This window comes from Dermacentor andersoni, chromosome 8 (assembly GCF_023375885.2).
Source record: "Dermacentor andersoni chromosome 8, qqDerAnde1_hic_scaffold, whole genome shotgun sequence".
NCBI classification, from domain to species: Eukaryota; Metazoa; Arthropoda; class Arachnida; order Ixodida; family Ixodidae; genus Dermacentor; species Dermacentor andersoni.
This window is the reverse complement of record NC_092821.1, coordinates 134,349,536-134,369,215: the sequence shown is the minus strand read 5'-3', so window position 1 is coordinate 134,369,215 and position 19,680 is coordinate 134,349,536. Positions and strand designations below refer to the sequence as shown.

Genomic DNA, 19,680 nt, shown 5'->3' with positions numbered 1-19,680 from the left:
GGCTTTCAACGCAAATGCGACGTAGTCGTGTGGCTTGGCCTTTAAAGATACCTTGTTTGCAATGTCTGGGATGGTGGCTGGTATATTCTAGGTACCGTTGTTCGTCGAAAGGTTTCCTATACAGCGTTCTCTTTAGCTCCCCATTGTCAACGTATATTGTTGTGTCCAGAAAGTTTATGCGCTCAGTTGAGGATTCTGGTGGGAATTTTATTGTTAGGTGGGAAGAGTTTAGAAATGCTACAAATTTATCTAGACTGTCTTGACCATTTCCCCATATTATGAGTGTGTCGTCTTTGTATGGTAGGTATGTGTGGGGCTTGTCAGTGGAAATTCTCACGTGTATTCAGTTTTAGAGCCACATTCGAATGAATTGGAGAGAAGTCATAAGGAAGGTACAGTTCCTGTATGTGACAGGTCTATTTATTAACTATTGCAGTCTTCAAACATGATTTATTCTTTGACGAGGGCCTTTCCCCAAGGTCACCGCAAGTTTTTTTTTTTTTTTTGGCTGCCAATGGTTCCATGTTTTATGGCTGCTTCAAGCGCAGCAGCTCTGACTTCTGCGGTTGCTTGGGCTTTTAATCTTTCTTTTGCTGTTGTTGCTGTTGTTGCGGTTGCTGTTGCGGTTGCTGTTGCGGTTGCTGTTGCGGTTGCTGCTGCTGTTGCGGTTGCTGCTGCTGTTGCGGTTGCGGTTGCTGCTGCTGTTGCGGTTGCTGCTGTTGCTGCTGCTGTTGCTGCTGCTGTTGCTGCTGCTGTTGCTGCTGCTGTTGCTGCTGCTGTTGCTGCTGCTGTTGCTGGTGTTGTTGCGGTTGCTGCTGGTGTTGCGGTTGCTGCTGTTGCTGCTGTTGCGGTTGCTGCTGCTGTTGCGGTTGCTGCTGTTGCTGCGGTTGCTGCTGTTGTTGCGGTTGCTGCTGTTGCTGCTGCTGTAGCCGCTGCCGCCCATCGTTACTCCCGCTGGTAGTATTTCCTCCCCCGTCAGCATTGCGCCAGCCAGCCTTTCCTGCATAAACATTTGGCAAAATGAAAGCTTTTTTCGGGATGTGCCAATTCGGGCTTCATAGGAATATTACGTTGCATTATTTTTCCTGCCAGCACAAAGTCTCAGTCCGCACTTCAGCTTTCTGTGGGATATCTATAATCTTACAAATTACTGTGGTAATATGCTAGCTTTGACAAAAATGATTTACGCTACAACGATCTTCCGCCTGCCGCATGCAGCAGGCAGTAAGCCGTCTGTGCTGCGAGCGTTGAAGAGATTATCTGAACTGGTTTGAAATTTACTGTCTTACCAATGTACATGCGGTCATACAAGTCCTATGAACGCTGTATACAATTCATACCATAGGTATTGTGCAACAAGTCTAGCGGAGTACCAACTATTTTTCGAGTGGGAGGTGGGGTTCAAACCGCGAACGGCCTTGCTTCTCTCTAGCTCTCTTTATATATATATATATATATATATATATATATATATATATATATATATATATATATATATATATATATATATATATATATATATATATATATGTATGTATTTATTTATTTATTGTAACGAAGAAGAGTAGCCTGCCTGCGCCACAGCACCATCGCTACCGGCATGAGCTCGTGGTTGCTGTCCTTCGCCGAACGCTTGTGACGGCTACCCGTTCAGTGGTGCAGTGGGAAGTTCAACGGGCAGTGGCACTGGTCACGTGGCGCGCCATTGTCGTCGTTGCATGCTTCCTCTTCAGAACATCCGGCGAGCGCCGCCTTTCCCCGCTCCGTTTCCTCTTCGCCTTCCAGCATTCCTACCTCTTCCTTTTCCCCTGACCGCCCATCCGCCTCTACTCCCCGCTCACCATCTCCCCGTCGTCGCTCGCTTTCTCCGATGCGGCGCCGTCCCGTGTGCACCGAGCAGAAAAAATGATGGCCGCAGTTCCCGAGGCACGAACTGCGACCCCGTCGCAATGCCCAAGTCCTCGTCCCTCTCCAGCCAACGTAATTGATGTCTCTGTCGAAGGAATCGCCGTCCTGGCACTTGTAGACACAGGTGCCGCCGTATCCGTAATTTCCGCCGAACTCTGCCGCACACTACGCAAGGTTTCGACGCCTCTCTCCGACTTCTCCCTTCGAACCACGAACGCTCAAAATATAACGCCTCTCGCTGCCCGTACTGCTCGCGTCTTCATTCAAGGTCTACTGTATACCGTCGAATTCATCGTGTTGCCCTCGTGTTCCCATGACATTATATTAGGCTCGGACTTCCTTGCAAATAATAACGCCTTTATTGACTGTTGTCACACCGAACTCGAACTTTCTGCACTTCCCGACCTTGAGACTATCGAAAACGGCCCTTCAAGTGTTAAATTGTTTGTGTCCGAAGACAATGCCGTCCCTCCACGCTCTTCCCTGCTTGTGCCTGTGTCGTGCGCCGCTATTTCTGAGGTGTTCATTCGCCGCCGATGTTCTCCGCTGCCCTTTGCTCTCCTTACTCTTCGCAGTGGCGTCACAAAAATGGTCGTCGACAATCCCACGGTCTGCCCTTTAGCTTTATTTCATGGTGAATGCCTAGGCCTTGTTCAACCGGTCGACACCTTTTGCATCTTTGACGCTTCTGCCGTTTGTACTGCTGCGGACCTTGGCGCACTTACTTGTGACCCTGCGGTTGATCAGTCACTCCTCGACGCTTTCCACTGCTCCATCGACGATGGCACGTTAGCTTCAGAACGAAGCCAGCTTATTGCTATCCTGCAGAGGTTCAGCTCTTCTTTAGACAGCCATGCTTCCGGTTTGGGCCACAAATCGACCGTTTTTCACCAGATAGATACCGGCAGTCATGCACCTTTACGGCAGCGCCCTTACCGAGTATCCACCTCTGAGCGCCGTGTCATTGACCACCAGGTTGCTGACATGCTCAAGCGTGGTGTTGTGCAGCCTTCCAACAGTCCCTGGGCATCGCCGGTCGTCCTCGTTAAGAAAAAGGATGACTCTATTCGATTCTGCGTCGACTACAGACGTCTGAACAAGATAACGCGCAAGGACGTTTACCCGTTACCACACATCGACGACGCTCTCGACTATTTGCAGGGAGCTGAGTTCTTTTCTTCGCTGGATTTACGCTCCGGATACTGGCAAGTCCCATCTCAGCCGTCTCGAGCAAGTTCTGAAATGCCTTACTGACGCGGGACTTCAACTTAACTTAAAAAAATGTTGTTTCGGCGCCCGAAAGCTCACTATTCTTGACCGTGTTGTATCGCGAGACGGCGTCCTTCCGGATCCAGCCAAGCTCCGCGCTGTCACTGACTTTCCGCAACCAAAGAAATTAAAGGAGCTTCAAAGTTTCCTTGGTTTATGCTCATACTTCCGTCGTTTCATTCGAAATTTCGCTTCCATGAGTGCACCCCTGACAGCCCTTCTAAGTGGCGACAAAGAACTTTCTGCTTGGTCGCCCGTCTGTGATGACGCCTTCACGAAATTACGCCGCCTGCTAACCTCGCCACCTATCCTCCGCCACTTCGATCCTGCAGCCCCCACAGAGGTCCACACCGATGCCATCGGCGTCGGTCTTGGCGGCGTACTCGCGCAACGAAAAGCGGAGTTCGATGAATATGTCGTTGCCTACGCGAGCCAAACTCTGACAAAGGCCGAAGCTAATTACTCTGTTACAGAGAAAGAGTGTTTAGCCATTATTTGGGCCCTTGGAAAATTCCGTCCTTATTTGTAGGGCCACCCTTGCGATGCCGTCACTGACCACCACGCCCTTTGTTGCCTGTCTACCCTTAAGGACCCATCTTGCCGACTTGCTCGCTGGGCCCTTAAGCTACAGGAGTACGACATCCGCGTTCTCTACCGTTCCGGTCGCAAACACACGGACGCTGACGCCCTTTCTCACTCACCGGGTCTCCGCTGACTGCGCTTGCCCATCCACCCTTGAGCCCACACTTACATCTCATGCACTGCGCAACATGCCGTCGGAGCAGCGCAAGGATCCCTGCATCACTGCTCTCATCAGTATCCTTTCTCATCCATTTACCTCTTCACCATCTCGCGCTCTTCACCGCCAGGCTACCCACTTCTGCATTCGCGGCGGCCTTCTTTATCGTCGTAATTACCTCTCTGACGGTCGCAAGTGGCTTCTCGTGTTACCCCGCCATCTCCGTGACCTTATCTGCGACGCTTTCCACGCAGACCCTCAGTGCACGCATGCCGGCCTCTTCAAGACCTATGCTCGACTACGCATCCGATTTTATTGGCGCGGCATGTATAACTATCTCAGAAAGTTCATTCGCTCCTGTGCTCAGTGCCAACGCCGAAAATTACCTCCAGTCAAGTCTACCCGTCAAAACCCCTTCCCTGCCCTAGTCGGCCCTTTGATCGTGTTGGTATAGACATATACGGACCGCTACCCTCCACTCCAGCAGGCAATCGCTGGATTATTGTTGCAGTGTATCACTTGACCCGCTATGCTGAAACAGCTGCTCTGCCGACTACCACCGCCCGCGATGTTGCATCGTTTCTGTTACGACATATCGTTCTTCGCCACGGCGCCCCTCGCGAACTTCTGAGCGATAGAGGCCGCGCCTTTCTTTCCGATGCTTTGAAGGCACTACTCGACGAATGCCGAATCGTCCACCGCACCAGTACAGCGTACCATCCGCAAACTGACGGCATGACCGAGTGCTTCAACCGTACTCTTGGCGATATGCTCTCCATGTACGTCGCCTCTGATCATTCAAACTGGGACCAAGTTCTCCCTTTCGTGACGCATGCGTACAATGCTGCGGCCCAAGCAACTACGGGTTTTCCCCTTTCTTTCTCCTATACGGACGAGAACCTTCTACTACACTCGATATCATTTTTTCATATACACCTGACGCGTCCGAAAGTACTCCGCTATCTGAAGCTGCTCGTCATGCCGAGGAATGCCGCCAGCTTGCCCGCTCTTTTTCCACCGAGGCCCAGTGGCAGCAGCAATCCCGTCAACCTGCCGACCGTTCTGCACCAACTTTTTCGCTTTGCTCTCTCGTATGGCTTGGGGTACCCGCTACTACACCCGCGATCGGGCCGGCAGACTAGATCTGTCAGCCCCGTCGTGGGATTAGCCGGGTGCGCGTTTTATCGCGCTTTGCTGGACCAAATAAAAGTTTATTCAGTCACTCATTCACTCTCCTCAAAACTTGTCGCAAAATACCTAGGACCCTACCGCGTTCTGGAGCAAACGTCCTCCGTCAATTACATCGTAGAGCCCCTCACGCCATCGACTGACCTATTCCATCGCGGCGGCGAACTTGTCCATGTCTCTCGCATTAAGCCGTACTAAGACCCAATAATAGTCTCTTCGCCTTAAGCCGCCAGGATGGCGCCTTTTTCGGCGGAGGGCGATTGTAACGAAGAGTAGCCTGCCTGCGCCACAGCACCATCGCTACCGGCATGAGCTCGTGGTTGCTGTATTTCGCCGAACGCTTGTGACGGCTACCCGTTCGCACCCGTTGCTAATAAATCTCTCAGCAATATATATATATATATATATTCTAAGAGATTTATTAGCAGCGGGCGCGAACGGGTAGCCGTCACAAGCGTTCGGCGAAATACAGCAACCACGAGCTCATGCTGGTAGCGATGGTGCTGTGGCGCAGGCAGGCTACTCTTCTTCGTTACAATCGCCCTCCGTACAGATGGTTTACCAACGAAGCTGAAATGTGCGGCGCCGCTGCTTATCACTGGGTTCAGCCCGACGGCTCATTAAACGACGGTCTTGTAGGCTGCTAGATCCTTGGTACGCTGTTGCTGCTTGTGCTGGGCTGCACGAGCCTGTTCTTCTGCCCGGGTTCCAGCATCGGCACGGCGTAGACGAGCCCGTTTCCGCTTCTCCTCGTGCCCTTGCTGGTCGAAAATTACCTTCTCCACAGCAGTATGTATGACGCGGCGGAAAGCAACGACGTCACTTCTGGCGCACCTAATCGTGCACCACGACAAGGCCTTTTCACTCCGATTCATGACGTCATGTTGCCTGGCCCGACTGGCATAGAACCTAATTGAGATGCTCTCGAGTAGGCAACAGCGATTTTGACGTCGCCGCTTTCATCATGCCAACCTTGTCAATAGAAATTTCGGGTCAGGTAGCTTGACTTCATGGATCGGAGTAAACAGGCTTTGTGCTATCTGGGTGCTATTGGCTAATCGTGTGCCTCTCTTTTCTTTTTTGGCGCATGCGGTTGTGCCGGAGGAGCTTTCGGCGTACAGGCGACCGAAAGACAGACGGAGGGGCGAGTCGGCTAGACATATACAGTTTCGCTCTAAAGTGTCGCAGCTTCGTCCGAAAGGCGAAGCATCAATTGCGATAGAATTAGTAGACAGCCATAATAAGTGAGGATAGCAGTTTTATTGGCCGTATGAAGTTTTAAACGTTCGTTACTAACTAAATGAACAAGCATGGTGTCATCATGCACAGGCAAACACGCACACATCACACTCAATGACCCCGGACACTCGTTGTCAAAACCCTGGCGTGAGGACGCGCTGCAGCAGCAGCGAGCGAAGTGACCTTCGTGCTGTCTATCGCTTCAACGGAAACTGAGCGGCGAAGACACAGCACACGCAAAGCTACGAGCCGTCGGTCCACCTAGACTACGCCACCAAAGCAGATCACTTTCAAGATAAAGCCCACGTGACAGTGCGCGGCCGCGCCTTACGCACTTGCTGCCCAAGTGCAACGCCGCCCCACTACATCCCCTCCCCCCAGTTCGTTGCGTGCGACGGAAGACTGCGCGCTTCCTCCCCGCTTTCCACTCTTGCGCACGTGAGATTGAGCGGCGATCGTCGGCTCACCCTCGCATGCTTTTACTCGCACATGCAGCATACAGTGCGCGGCGACGGAGCACCACGGGATGGCGACGGTAAAAAAGCGCATGGAGTGTCCATATAATTCTTATAGCAATAATTGAAAGGCCCTGGAAATGCTTCTGTTATTTTTATATATATGCAACAGACATAGACCTACTATTCATCGCACATGGTGAACCATGGGAGCCCGAAAGGTTGTCTGAATTCACTTTTATTTTTCATAACTACATAACATCTTAAGCTGATACAGGAACAAAGTGAAATGAGTGCCTCACAAGAGGTGCGGCCTCCCGCCCAGCAGCAGCAGTGCAGCACACAGAAAAAGTGCACATTTGCGACAAATAATTTTAATAATTAAACTAATATTCGTACTTTATGTTTAAGTCTGCAGCATAAATGTATTGCTAGATTAGGTAATAGTATTGTCGAGGGTATACGCAACGAAGTATTATCAACAAGAATTACTTACAATCTTCATAAGAAAAAAGAGGCAGCAGATGCGTGCAACCATGAAGAATTGCAACCCGTTTTCCAGCGAAGCAGTTTCTTTCGAACACTTGCAATGAAAGTTTCAGCAATGGGCTAGTTTCAGCAATGGGCAGCTGATGGGCTAGTTGGTTGCTGGTTTGATGATTTACCATGGTGTCCTCCCTACGTCCAAACACCCCCCCCTCCCCGCGCTCAATTTCCACTATATTTGATTTTGGTTGAGTTCACAGTTCTCCCAGAGCAACGAGATAAATTCCTTGTTCGCAAAACTGATTAATAATGTATCGGACCGCTTGCGTGCGTAATTTACTGCAAATGTCATAATTAACCGCTGTCGTTGAAGTTTACCTACATATTTTCCATAACACACTATTTATTTTCGCCGAATATAAACAACACGCTTTGTTTAGTTCAGCAGGGACATTGCTGAAACCAAGTTGAAACGTGTTATGACGCCTGAAAATAGGGAAAGAAGAACGACGGCTCAGTAATTATTTCCAATGCTTCGAACGGGACCAGGAACGTAAAAATATTGTCGCACATATTGTGTCGCAAATATTGACCCCCTCCCATTTCCACAATACAGAAACCTGTTGTAACTTACAGCTATATCGGGACACTGGGAATTATAGCTGATAGCGGCCATATCAGACGTTCTAACGCTAGAATAAGGAGCTTTTTTACAAAGGCTGTGTCTGACCTCCCCGCATTTACCTTCATACCACCAATTTTCGTCAAATTTAGTCTTGGTGGCTTTTATAGTTCAGCTAGGGCCGCGGGTTCATTTCTTCTCCGCTAACTAGATACGCTCATAACGTTTTAGAGGACTTGCGCGCCCAATTTATTGCGAAAGCCCCAATTACCCATCTATATTCAACTTCACTACACATCATCCACTAACTTGTCTTTACAGTAACCAAACATAACGAAGCTGCCTCTTTTATTTGTTTGAGGACACCAGGCGAAACTGAAGTATCACGCAGGAAAAAGTAAAAAGAAGAAAATATGAGGGCTAAATGGTTACTTGTAACGCTTTTTAATAAGCCTGAAACCTTAAATCTAGGCGGCACATTGCACTTAGAATGCTGGCTACTCCTGCGAAATATAAAATATCTGAAACGCAGAGTTCTCTTGGAACATTGGGAATCCTAGCTAATAGCAGGGGCGTGATACTCACGAACATTTGCGCACTACTTTTTTTAGCCTTCGATTATATCAACACGCATTTACCATCGCACGTAAACTTGGTGTATTTTTCTCCTTTGGTTCGCAAAATTTGACTTCAGTTGTAATTGTAATTATGCCAGCGCGGCCGTCTAAGTTTTACACTGATCTTAAAACAGACGAATAACGCTATGGAGCATTTTGCAGACGTATTTTACTGGAAAATGCACATTTAACCCACCTATTCGAAACATTGCCTACACATTGGCCATACCATGCCCCTAATTTTCCCCAGATATACACAACATACCTTGTTTATCTCACTGAGGACATCGGAGAAACAAACTACGAATCTCATATGATGCATGAAACACATGAAAAAACGGAGGTTTAGTAATTATCTGCTACATTTGCATTTAAAGCAGCAAAGTGAAAGCTTTGCCACGCACTGCGCCTAAATTTCTCTCTATATTTACCGGATTTCAGCCTTCTCTTGTGCTGTTGTATTAGGACTCTGGGAAACAATTTGATTAGGGGCAGTATGACATCCTGGAACGATTCCATGAGTACTTTCTACGAAAGCTGCAATGAACCTACACAGAATAAACATACATATACATCGCTTAGTATTGGGGTTTGCTGGACCAGTTGGTGCATGGTGAACGTATAAGGGGTTCCAGCAAGTACGGACGCGAGCACAAGTAAGAAGAAACGGACAGGACAACGCTGGACTCACAACTGAAGTTTAATGGGAATACATTCCACAAACCTCCGCCACGCATGCCTATACAACCAAGAACAATAAGAAGCTTTATAGTCAAAAATCAACAAAAGATATACAGGTACACAAAAGCCTAGTCACACCCCTTCTCGACAAGGGCAATAACACGTATATATCGCTCTTCACTCAGGACATTCCTTCGTACTTCAAATAACTATGAACAACGCGCCCCGCATATTTTACCGGGGATACCGCGGGGGAACCAACTGTTACGTTCCGCCTACAACGCGCGGTAATGCCGGCGCGGATGCAACGGACGCCGGGGCTTCGTTCAAAGCGGCGGACATTTTGGCCCGTTCGACGCCGCCGCAACGCCTACCCGCCAAGCGTGTCCAGGCGTGTTTCAGTGCCACGTGTCTTCGTGTGTGCGTGTGTGTGTGTGTGCCCACGCTTGTCAAAGCGCGGCAGCCGGGGAGCGGAGCTCCCCAAGTGAGGAGCCAGCAGGTCTGTCCGTCGGCGGGTTGGCGATGCGTCACTACACTCGGCTCACCATGTCTCTCGGCTCGACCGTGCGCGCCGTCGTGGGCTCATGCTCCGCCGTCGCGTGGGCTCATCCCGTGACCTTCCTTCTGGCCCGCGACGCCGAGAGTATAAGAGCAGCTGCCCCCGGACGCCAGGAGAGAGGCTCCGATTTGTTCTGTTGAGTTACGTGCTCTCCCGTCTCTCCACTTCGGTCGACCTGACCGGCCGCTCTTTTGCTATGTTAGAATAAACAAGTTGTTCTGTTACCAGTCTTCTCATGCTTTGCCGGGACCTTCGGATGCTTCCAGTGCCCCAGGCCGCCAGGCCAACGCTACCCTTGGGGCTTGCGACCCATTTGCAATAACGGGCGTCAGCACCGAGTCCCCAACAACTCGTGCCAGCGGTGCGATTCCAACAACTGGTTGCCAGCGGTGAGATCGCGACAACGGAGGCCAGCAGCGAAGAGATGCGGTTGACTGTATGCTGAGCAGCACAACGACCATCCGGGAGCAGTGCAACGAGCCCTGTGTGATGACTGGTTGCCTGCAGCGGAACGACTGCGCGGAATTCTTGGCTGCGAGGTTTGGTGAGTGCGGGACTTTCTTCTTCTGAGTTTTGCCAGGCTTTTGTTAGTGTCAGAAACAGAGCTGGTAATTGTGGTTGTCGTTGCTGCCGGGTTAGTTTGCGGCAAGACAATAGTAGGCAGTAGAGAAAGCAGCATTCAGAGCAGCCACGGATTTGAAGTCGTTGCGCAAACCGATATTGCTGGAGCTTGCAAGAGAGTTGGGTCTGGATGTCTCAGACAAACTCAGAAAACCAGAACTGCTAAGGGCTATTCTTGAGTTAGAAGCTGAGGATGACGAGCTGTCGGAATGCCTTGAGACCATTGAGGAGAGGGAGCGTGAACTTAAAGAACAGAAAGAGAAACAAGAGCGTGAACTTAAAGAACAAAAAGAGAAAGAAAAAGAAGAGCGCGACCGTCAACACGCTTTGGAAATGAAGCGTCTCGAGTTAGAGATGGAACGCGCTCGTAATGGAAGTCAGGCACACGGTGCAGGAGAACGAGTATTGTTCAAAATGACTGACCTGATGCGGCCGTTTAAGCTTGGAGAGGACATTGGTTTGTTCCTGGTTAACTTTGAGCGAACGTGCGAGAAGCAGGGGTTCTCTCGGGAAACGTGGCCACAGCGCTTGCTCACTTTGCTACCCGGCGAGGCGGCCGACGTAGTCGCTCGCTTGGAGAGAGAGGAGGCAGAGGATTTCGACAAAGTGAAATCGAGTCTGCTAAAAAAGTACCGGCTGTCAGCGGAGGCGTTCCGTCGGAAGTTTCGGGAAAATGAGAAAGGCAAAAGTGAGTCATATACAGAGTTTGCCTACAGGCTTATGTCAAACATGCAGGAGTGGCTCAAAGAAGAGAAAGCGTTTGGTGACCACGAGAAAGTTCTGCAGTGTTTCGGGCTAGAACAGTTTTATAGTCGGTTACCTGAGAACGTGCGGTACTGGGTCTTGGATAGGCCAGACGTTAGTACGGTGGCTAGAGCCGCTGAGTTAGCCGAGGAGTTTGTGACGCGTCGGGCTCGCGGAGCTAAGGACGGTCAAAAGGGTGAATTTGGCTCCAAGTTTGAGAGGCCGAAGTTCACACCCATGAGAGCAAAGGGGGATACACGTAGTGCGGATGCGAGTGAAAGCAGTCCGACCGAACGTAAGGAGACGGCGGCAACCGAAGCCGAACGCAGAAAGCGGTTCGAGACGAGGCAAGCGCGCGTTTGTTATACGTGCCAGAAGCCGGGTCACTTTTCGGCGCAGTGTCCAGAAACAAAAACAAAAGTCGTGTTTTTGTCTTTATGCAGCACTGACGAGAACATGAAGCTTCTCGAGCCTTACATGCGAGACCTCCTCGTGAACGGGAAAGAGTGCCGAGTGCTTCGCGATTCCGCAGCTACAATGGATGTAGTTCACCCCTCTTACGTAGAACCCGATATGTTCACGGGCGAGTGCGCATGGATCAAGCAAGCAGTGGAAGCTCATAGCGTGTGTCTGCCGGTAGCAAAAGTGCTTATTGAAGGACCTTTCGGAGCACTTGAGACGGAGGCCGCAGTGTCATCTATGCTGCCCCCCCAGTACCCGTACTTATTTTCGAACAGGTCCGATCACCTCCTGCGCGAGAAGGGGCTTTTGTTTGGTGAGGCTAGCGTTCAGGCCTTAACCAGATCGAAGGTTCGGGAGCTCGCTGCAAAGGCGGTAGTTGCGGGGCCGACGTTGTTGAACGATGAGAAAGGGTCAGAGGCGCAGCAAGCTGGTATTCAGAGCACGCCCGAACTGAATAAAATTGAGCCTGTAGCGTTAAAGGCACCAGATACTGGAGAGGAAAATCCCGACACGGGAAGGTTAGAAGAGCTGTCTCCAGATTTGCTCATCGCGCCTACGTCAGACGGACTTAACAGGTTGCTAAAAGTCAGCCGGTCGGCTTTGATAGCCGAGCAAAAGAAGGATGGCAGCCTAGAAAACATACGCTGCATTGTCAAGGAAGGTATCGCCAAGAAAAATGCTCGCTTTGTGGAAAGAGGTGGGGTCCTGTACCGGAAGTATCTAGACCGCAGGGGAGTGGAGTTCGATCAGCTGATCGTGCCTCAATGCTATCGTCAGGATCTGTTGCGCTTGTCGCATGGGGGTTCGTGGTCCGGACACCTAGGAGTTAAGAAAACTAAGGACCGTCTCTTGCAAGAGTACTATTGGCCAGGGTGTTTTCGGGACGCAGACCACTTTGTGAAGACATGCGACACCTGTCAGCGGGTGGGCAAGCCAGGGGACAAATCGAGGGCGCCGTTGAAGTTGGTACCTATCATTACGGAGCCTTTTAGACGGCTCGTTATTGATACAGTGGGACCTCTGCCGGTAACAGCCACGGGGTACCGACACATTTTGACTGTGATCTGCCCAGCGACAAAGTTCCCTGAAGCAGTGCCGCTTAAAGAACTCAGCTCAGTTGAGATAGTCAATGCACTACTGTCCATATTTGCGCGAGTTGGTTTTCCTGCAGAAATCCAGTCAGATCAGGGTACAGTGTTTACTAGCGCTTTGACGACAGCCTTTCTCGAAAGGTGCGGGCTAAGGCTGTTACACAGCTCAGTGCACCACCCCCAGTCGAATTCCGTTGAGAAGCTCCACTCCGTCATGAAGCGCGTGTTGAGAGCATTGTGTTTTGAACATCAAACTGACTGGGAGCTGTGTCTGCCTGGAGTGATGTTCGCATTAAGGACCGCGCCGAATGCGGCTACGGGGTTTTCGCCAGCTGAGCTGGTGTACGGTCGCTCGCTGCGATCTCCGCTTCGCATGCTTCGAGAATCATGGGAAGGCAGGGGCGACGACCCAGTCGTGGTAGAGTACGTGCTTAAGCTCCTCGAACGCTTAAGAAGGGCACAGGAGTTGTCAGGTGAAGCAATGGCAGAGGCCCAGCAGAGGGCCAAGGTTTATTATGATCGGAGAGCCAGGGCCCGTCGTTTTGAGGTGGGCGATGAGGTCATGATATTGCGCACATCGCTAAAGAACAAACTCGACGTGCAGTGGGAGGGCCCAGCACGGATTGTTCAAAAACTGTCGGACGTTAACTACGTGGTGAGTCTGCCAGGAAAGCGGAAAGCACAGCAAGTTTACCACTGTAATCTGCTCAAACCCTATAAGCAACGGGAAGCAGTGGTGTGCATGATGGTAAACGTTCCCGAAGAGCTTCCGGTCGAGCTTCCGGGACTAGGCTCAGTGACGAACAGGAAAGACACCGATCAAGTCATTAGTGACTTAATAAGTAAAGCATCGCTGTCGCCTGAGCAGAAAACCGAACTACACCAGCTCTTACAAGAGTTTCAAGGTCTGTTCTCTGAGAGGCCTGGTAGGACTTCTGTCCTTACTCATGACATAGAACTTACCTCCCCAGAGCCAGTACGATCCAAGGCGTACCGGGTGTCACCCCGCCAGAGCGATATTATGGAGGCTGAGGTAAAGAAAATGCTACAGCTCGGTGTTATTGAAGCGGGTGAGAGTGATTATACCTCCCCTTTGATTTTAGTTGAGGTACCGGGCAAGGAACCTCGTCCTTGCGTCGACTACCGCAGGCTTAATTCCATCACTAAGGATCAAATTTATCCGATCCCTAACATCGAGGAGCGCCTTGAGAGAGTGAGTAGCGCTCAGTTTATTTCCACCCTAGATCTTGTCAGGGGTTATTGGCAGGTTCCACTTACAGATGAGGCTAGTAGGTATGCGGCGTTCATTTCACCAATGGGGACATTCCGTCCTAAAGTTTTGAGTTTTGGTTTGAAGAACGCGCCATACTGCTTTTCAAGCCTCATGGATAAAGTGTTGCGGGGACAGCAAGAATTCGCTTTACCGTATCTAGACGACGTAGCGATATTCTCCGCATCCTGGCCTGAGCATATGGCGCACTTGCGGGCAGTGCTAACCTGCCTGCGCGATGCGGGCTTGACAGTCAAGGCTCCCAAGTGCCAGTTAGCACAGGCCGAGGTTGTCTACCTCGGACACGTGATTGGTCGGGGTCGTCGCCGCCCCTCTGAAATAAAGGTGGCCGCTGTGCGAGACTTCCCGCAACCGCGCACGAAGACCGATATTCGGTCGTTCTTAGGTGTCGCCGGCTACTATCAGAGGTACATCCCCAGGTACTGTGATATCGCGTCTCCCCTAACGGATGCTCTAAGAAAGACAGAGCCGCAAACAGTCGTCTGGGACGAGACAAAGGAAAGAGCTTTTAGCGCCCTAAAGAGCGCCCTAACAAGCCAGCCTGTGCTACGATCGCCCGACTACACAAAAGGGTTCGTTGTTCAGTGCGATGCTAGTGAGCGAGGCATGGGCGTTGTACTGTGCCAACGGGAAAATGGAGAAGTAGAACACCCCGTCCTGTATGCTAGTCGTAAGCTGACGAGTCGTGAGCAGGCGTATAGCGCCACCGAGAAAGAGTGTGCGTGTATCGTGTGGGCCGTTCAGAAATTGTCATGTTACCTAGCTGGCTCGAGGTTTATCATTGAGACGGATCACTGCCCTCTCCAATGGCTGCAGACCATCTCTCCCAAAAATGGCCGCCTCCTGCGCTGGAGCCTCGCTTTGCAACAATATTCCTTTGAGGTGCGTTACAAAAAGGGGAGTCTCAACGGTAACGCCGATGGCTTAAGTCGAAGCCCCTAACGTGGGAATCAGCCTCAAAATTGCTTGTTACTGATGTTTTTCTTCCTGAGGCAGGATTTTTAACCTATTGCTTTCGTGTAGTGTTTCAAAGTGATGATGTGCTTTCTAGTGCAATTTTCCGATTTGTGGACGCGTTCTGAGTGCTGCTAAACTACTGTAAGGAACTAGGCAGCAGTATAAAAGGGGAAAGAGCCTGGCAGGGCTTAGTGAGGGTTGTGCCGTGCTTGCTGACTGAGCGGTTGACTTTCGGCGTAGTTCTAACGCTTGCCGGAAACGAGAACAAAAATGTCAACTCTCCCGAAGTCACTTTGCAGTGTCCTGTGTGCACCTGAACGTGAGAACGAGGCCTTCTCTGTGCGCTGCGCTCAAGAAACGCCAAAGGACGCCCGACTTCGGTTATGAGCATCATCGAGCGACATCCCTCCGGACAGCGGATGCAGTCCCCTGACCATCGGGATCTCCTTCCCCCGGCGGGGCGGTCTGTTACGTTCCGCCTACAACGCGCGGTAATGCCGGCGCGGATGCAACGGACGCCGGGGCTTCGTTCAAAGCGGCGGACATTTTGGCCCGTTCGACGCCGCCGCAACGCCTACCCGCCAAGCGTGTCCAGGCGTGTTTCAGTGCCACGTGTCTTCGTGTGTGCGTGTGTGTGTGTGTGCCCACGCTTGTCAAAGCGTGGCAGCCGGGGAGCGGAGCTCCCCAAGTGAGGAGCCAGCAGGTCTGTCCGTCGGCGGGTTGGCGATGCGTCACTACACTCGGCTCACCATGTCTCTCGGCTCGACCGTGCGCGCCGTCGTGGGCTCATGCTCCGCCGTCGCGTGGGCTCATCCCGTGACCTTCCTTCTGGCCCGCGACGCCGAGAGTATAAGAGCAGCTGCCCCCGGACGCCAGGAGAGAGGCTCCGATTTGTTCTGTTGAGTTACGTGCTCTCCCGTCTCTCCACTTCGGTCGACCTGACCGGCCGCTCTTTTGCTATGTTAGAATAAACAAGTTGTTCTGTTACCAGTCTTCTCATGCTTTGCCGGGACCTTCGGATGCTTCCAGTGCCCCAGGCCGCCAGGCCAACGCTACCCTTGGGGCTTGCGACCCATTTGCAATAACGGGCGTCAGCACCGAGTCCCCAACACAACTAAATTCCGTGTATAACGCATAAATATTGGCAGAAAGTGACTATTCAGCATCTGTTTTCACAGCACATAAGCAACCTACATAGTGCAAATTTTCAGTACACGTCACCAAATAGTGGTTCAATTTATTTTTTTTTTTTCAAATACGAAATATCTGTGGTTTTCTCCTGCTGAGAAATAAGTAATGGTGTAGTTCTTATTCAAAAACAACCTGAAAATGATGATGATGTTTGGAATTTAAATCGCGTAGCTGCCGTGCAGGCTATAATTCGCCAAGCATTAAAGGCTGCATAGCTATAAAATGAAACCGTAAGGGACGCGTAGTAAAGGAATGCATTACTTATGTGGTCACTCTATAAAGAAAGAAAATTTAGCTTCAGCTGTACTTTTATTGGACTTTCGAGCGTGCAACCGAAAGTGTGAGCTTTGAAGGATATGTGTGTGTGGGGGGGGGGGGGAGGGAGGGTGAGGTCAAATTACATCTTTGCCGCCCAAGTGCCCCTTGTCTCCCCCCCCCCCTCCCGGTAAATACGCCTGTGAACAAATCATACGATTGCTCTCGTTTTCAGAGATTGCTCGCCATCTCTCGTGTCTGTGTCTCGAGACAAAGGCCACACAGAAAAAAGTGTTTACAGGTGCCGGGTTGCGGAGAGACAAGCTTCATGATTGCTAGAAATCGTCAGCAGCAGTAAGCCCCTAAAGGTATATCCCTAATTTATTCGTTTGAAATTCAGCGCACTACATTATTCTTCCTCAAATTCCTGATAAATTTGCAAATTCTTTAAGGCTCTCACTATATCTGCGCCATTCAGGAGTTGCGTGTCGTTATTTTCAGTGACCAGGTAGGTACTCTGGGGCATATTCAGTCCTTCAGTGCAGATTCATCGCATGTACGCTTTAACGAACTTTTCTTCTGGTTGGCATTTCTTCCCGATTGCAGAGCACTCCACCGTACGCAGACGCGACTGTGCTAGACGGAAATTTTGATACTAGTAAAAAGGGAGGTCGCCAAAGCCACCATGAATTTTAATGCGAATATCATTTTTGTGTTTGTGCGTGCCTAAGCATTTCGGAGTTACTAGCCGGGCGGTAAACCGGTCGGCTAGTGACTACGCCAGAGTAAATGCGGAGATGCCTTGGGAGAATAGAGCTGCTCAGAGCACCTGGCGTTGCGCAGGAGGTCCTATCATCAAGGTCCTGAGCAGGCGCCAGGCACGTGCTCCATCCGGCTCCTTGAATCCTGTGAGCGCCCGCTACAGCGCTAGCCCGCTACCTATCGTGCATAGTGAAGTCTATTAGCCCATGTCCTCCCTCTTTTCTCTATCATCTATAACTTCCCACTCCCTAGCCCCTGACGACGCGTCCTCAAGGGTTGCAGAATCAAGCGTCTTTCCGTTCTTTAGGGAAAACACGGGGAATGCGGGAGATAGAAATTCAAGACGATGCGCAAAACGAGAACACGGTGAAAGCAGGATCCAATGTTTCGACAAGTGGACTTGTCTTCTTCAATACTTTCTCCTTGTGCTCGTTTTGCTCATCGTCTTTCCGTTCTTTAGATCACAATCATCATCATCATCATCATCATCATCATCTAGCCACTTCCATCTGAAGCAAGGTTTGGGTACGGACTAGATGGTATTCCATGGATTCAAACTTCACTTACAGCGCATGCATAGACAAGGGGCCAAAAGAACGACGAAGACAAGCGCTTGTCTTCGTCGTTCTTTTAGTCCCTTGTTTATGTATGCGCTGTAAGTGAAGTTTGAATCCATTTAAAGCAAGATACCCTGTCCACAGAAGGGTCGCACCCTTGAAGGAGAAGACGAGCGCAGTGGGGGCGCGCCGTGACCGCCCAAGCCGTTTTCGGAGGAGACGCCGGGAACCAGCACCGCTCTGCATGAGCGAAGGCGCGTTGCCGTACTTGAACGTTGAGCTGCAATTTGGTACGTCTATCAGCAATCGAAACCACCTTTGGTGTGCCTCGAGCGTCGCATCCGTCCGAGAACGCTTTGTGCACTCACTGCGTACGAGTTTCACCGATCGGACGCTTTCATCTCAAGTGAAGTCTATTGGCATTACATGGCCAGTGGTCGTAGAATACTTGTATCCCGATTTCTGCCTTGAAGGCCAACTGCGAGAAACGTTTAGGCTGCGCAAGAAGATTTGCTGAACATAATTTTGATATAGAGGAGACTCCATGAAATGTCTGACGTGTAAATGCGAACGAGAGCGTCACGAAAAGCTAGCAAAAATAGGCGCTTTTGATACCGCAACTGAAAAAAAAAATAGTCGTCATTTGCGCTTGCCCAAAATGACGCATGACCTAGAACGCGCGGCTTCTTGGCATGACCAGAGTGATGAAGGCGGCGCCCGCGGCTTCTTGCAGTACTCTGAAAAATTTCGGAAGTGGAGTGATGGGATCTTCGTCATAACCACAACCAACAGGTTCACGCATCGATCCTCTGCTTAGGTGCAGTTTAAAAGCTGATAACAAGAAACGCATACAGTTACCAATACTGCGGCTTTGCCAAGATTGCTTCAGTGGTATACACTGCTCTTCAAACAAATTTGGCCGAAGTAAGGTTTTTCTTTGCAGTTCATCTTTAACATACGTTATGAGTCAGACCCAAGGATCAGTTGAGTTCATGCAGAGAACAAAGACGCCCGCACGTTCTTCAAGTTCAAGCGATCGCTTAAACCATCTGCTGCTTTCACAAAAAGAAAGAAGAAGGCATAAATACAGAATATAGGCCTTCTGTGCGGCGTATGTGGTCAAGAACTGCCAGAAATGGTGTGCACTTAGCCCCCACGTCAAACAGCGCAATAGACACCCAAAGAAAGGAAGAGGGCGAAGTGGACGGCAGTGGTTCGAACCCTGGACTTCGTTACAGTTTTTGGAATTTTGCTATAGGTGGTCCCGAAGAAAGTAGAGTTCACAGGAAACATTATCGGCATATGGAGCTTACGAACGTATCAACTACGTTAAACACCTCGACTACAGATGAATTCCAAATAACACTCACTTCCACTAGCGTCAGAGGACGGGTGACATGCCACGCAGGCCACAGCAGCAGCGAGCACGCAGATGAATAACACGCGCGCCATTGTCTTCGACTCACTCTGTGCAGTGCTTTAGGACACATTGAGTGCGCCGGAGCCCATTATATACGAAAACGTAGCTCCTCCTCCCCCGTCTTCAGAGATGCTTCGACGCAAGAAGCCGAGTGAAAATAGTATTTGTGCCATTTTTAACTTTTACAGGTGTTACTCGAACAGAGGTCGTCATGACTCACTGGTCCGTGGGGATATTTTGTCGCGTCAGTTGAGAATGGTTTCTATTAATAATAGGCGGCACCTGCATATGGGCGAAAATAGAAATTTGAGCGGTATTGTGCTGGCTATTTTTTGAACAGCGCCAAAAATTGCGCCTGGAATAAGCGCTTGCTTTTCGCTTTCTTCATTAAAAATTTCGGTAAATGGGAGTAATCAGCACTGACTTATTTATTGACGACGCTTTGTGCGTCTTGTTTCTCCTGTCTCTACCGAAGATTCATATGAGGGAGCTTTCATATCTCGCACGTGGCAGTGCAAAATCAGAGATGGGAGTATCCTTGTCAGGGAACTAGTTTCGACGGCGAT

The 19,680-nt window shown here is 50.3% G+C and overlaps 1 protein-coding gene across 1 annotated transcript; it reads right to left on the bottom strand.

The window, feature by feature from the left end:
• Nucleotides 1–388: 388 nt before the first annotated feature.
• LOC126525748 (uncharacterized) lies at nucleotides 389–19,209 on the bottom strand. The gene is made up of 2 exons (XM_050173671.3): nucleotides 19,065–19,209; nucleotides 389–1,000 (listed from the first exon to the last, which is right to left on the bottom strand). The coding sequence occupies exons 1-2, from the start codon at nucleotides 19,144–19,146 to the stop codon at nucleotides 579–581; spliced, it is 504 nt and encodes a 167-aa protein (XP_050029628.1). The 5' UTR covers nucleotides 19,147–19,209; the 3' UTR covers nucleotides 389–578.
• Between the last annotated feature and the right edge of the window lie 471 nt (nucleotides 19,210–19,680).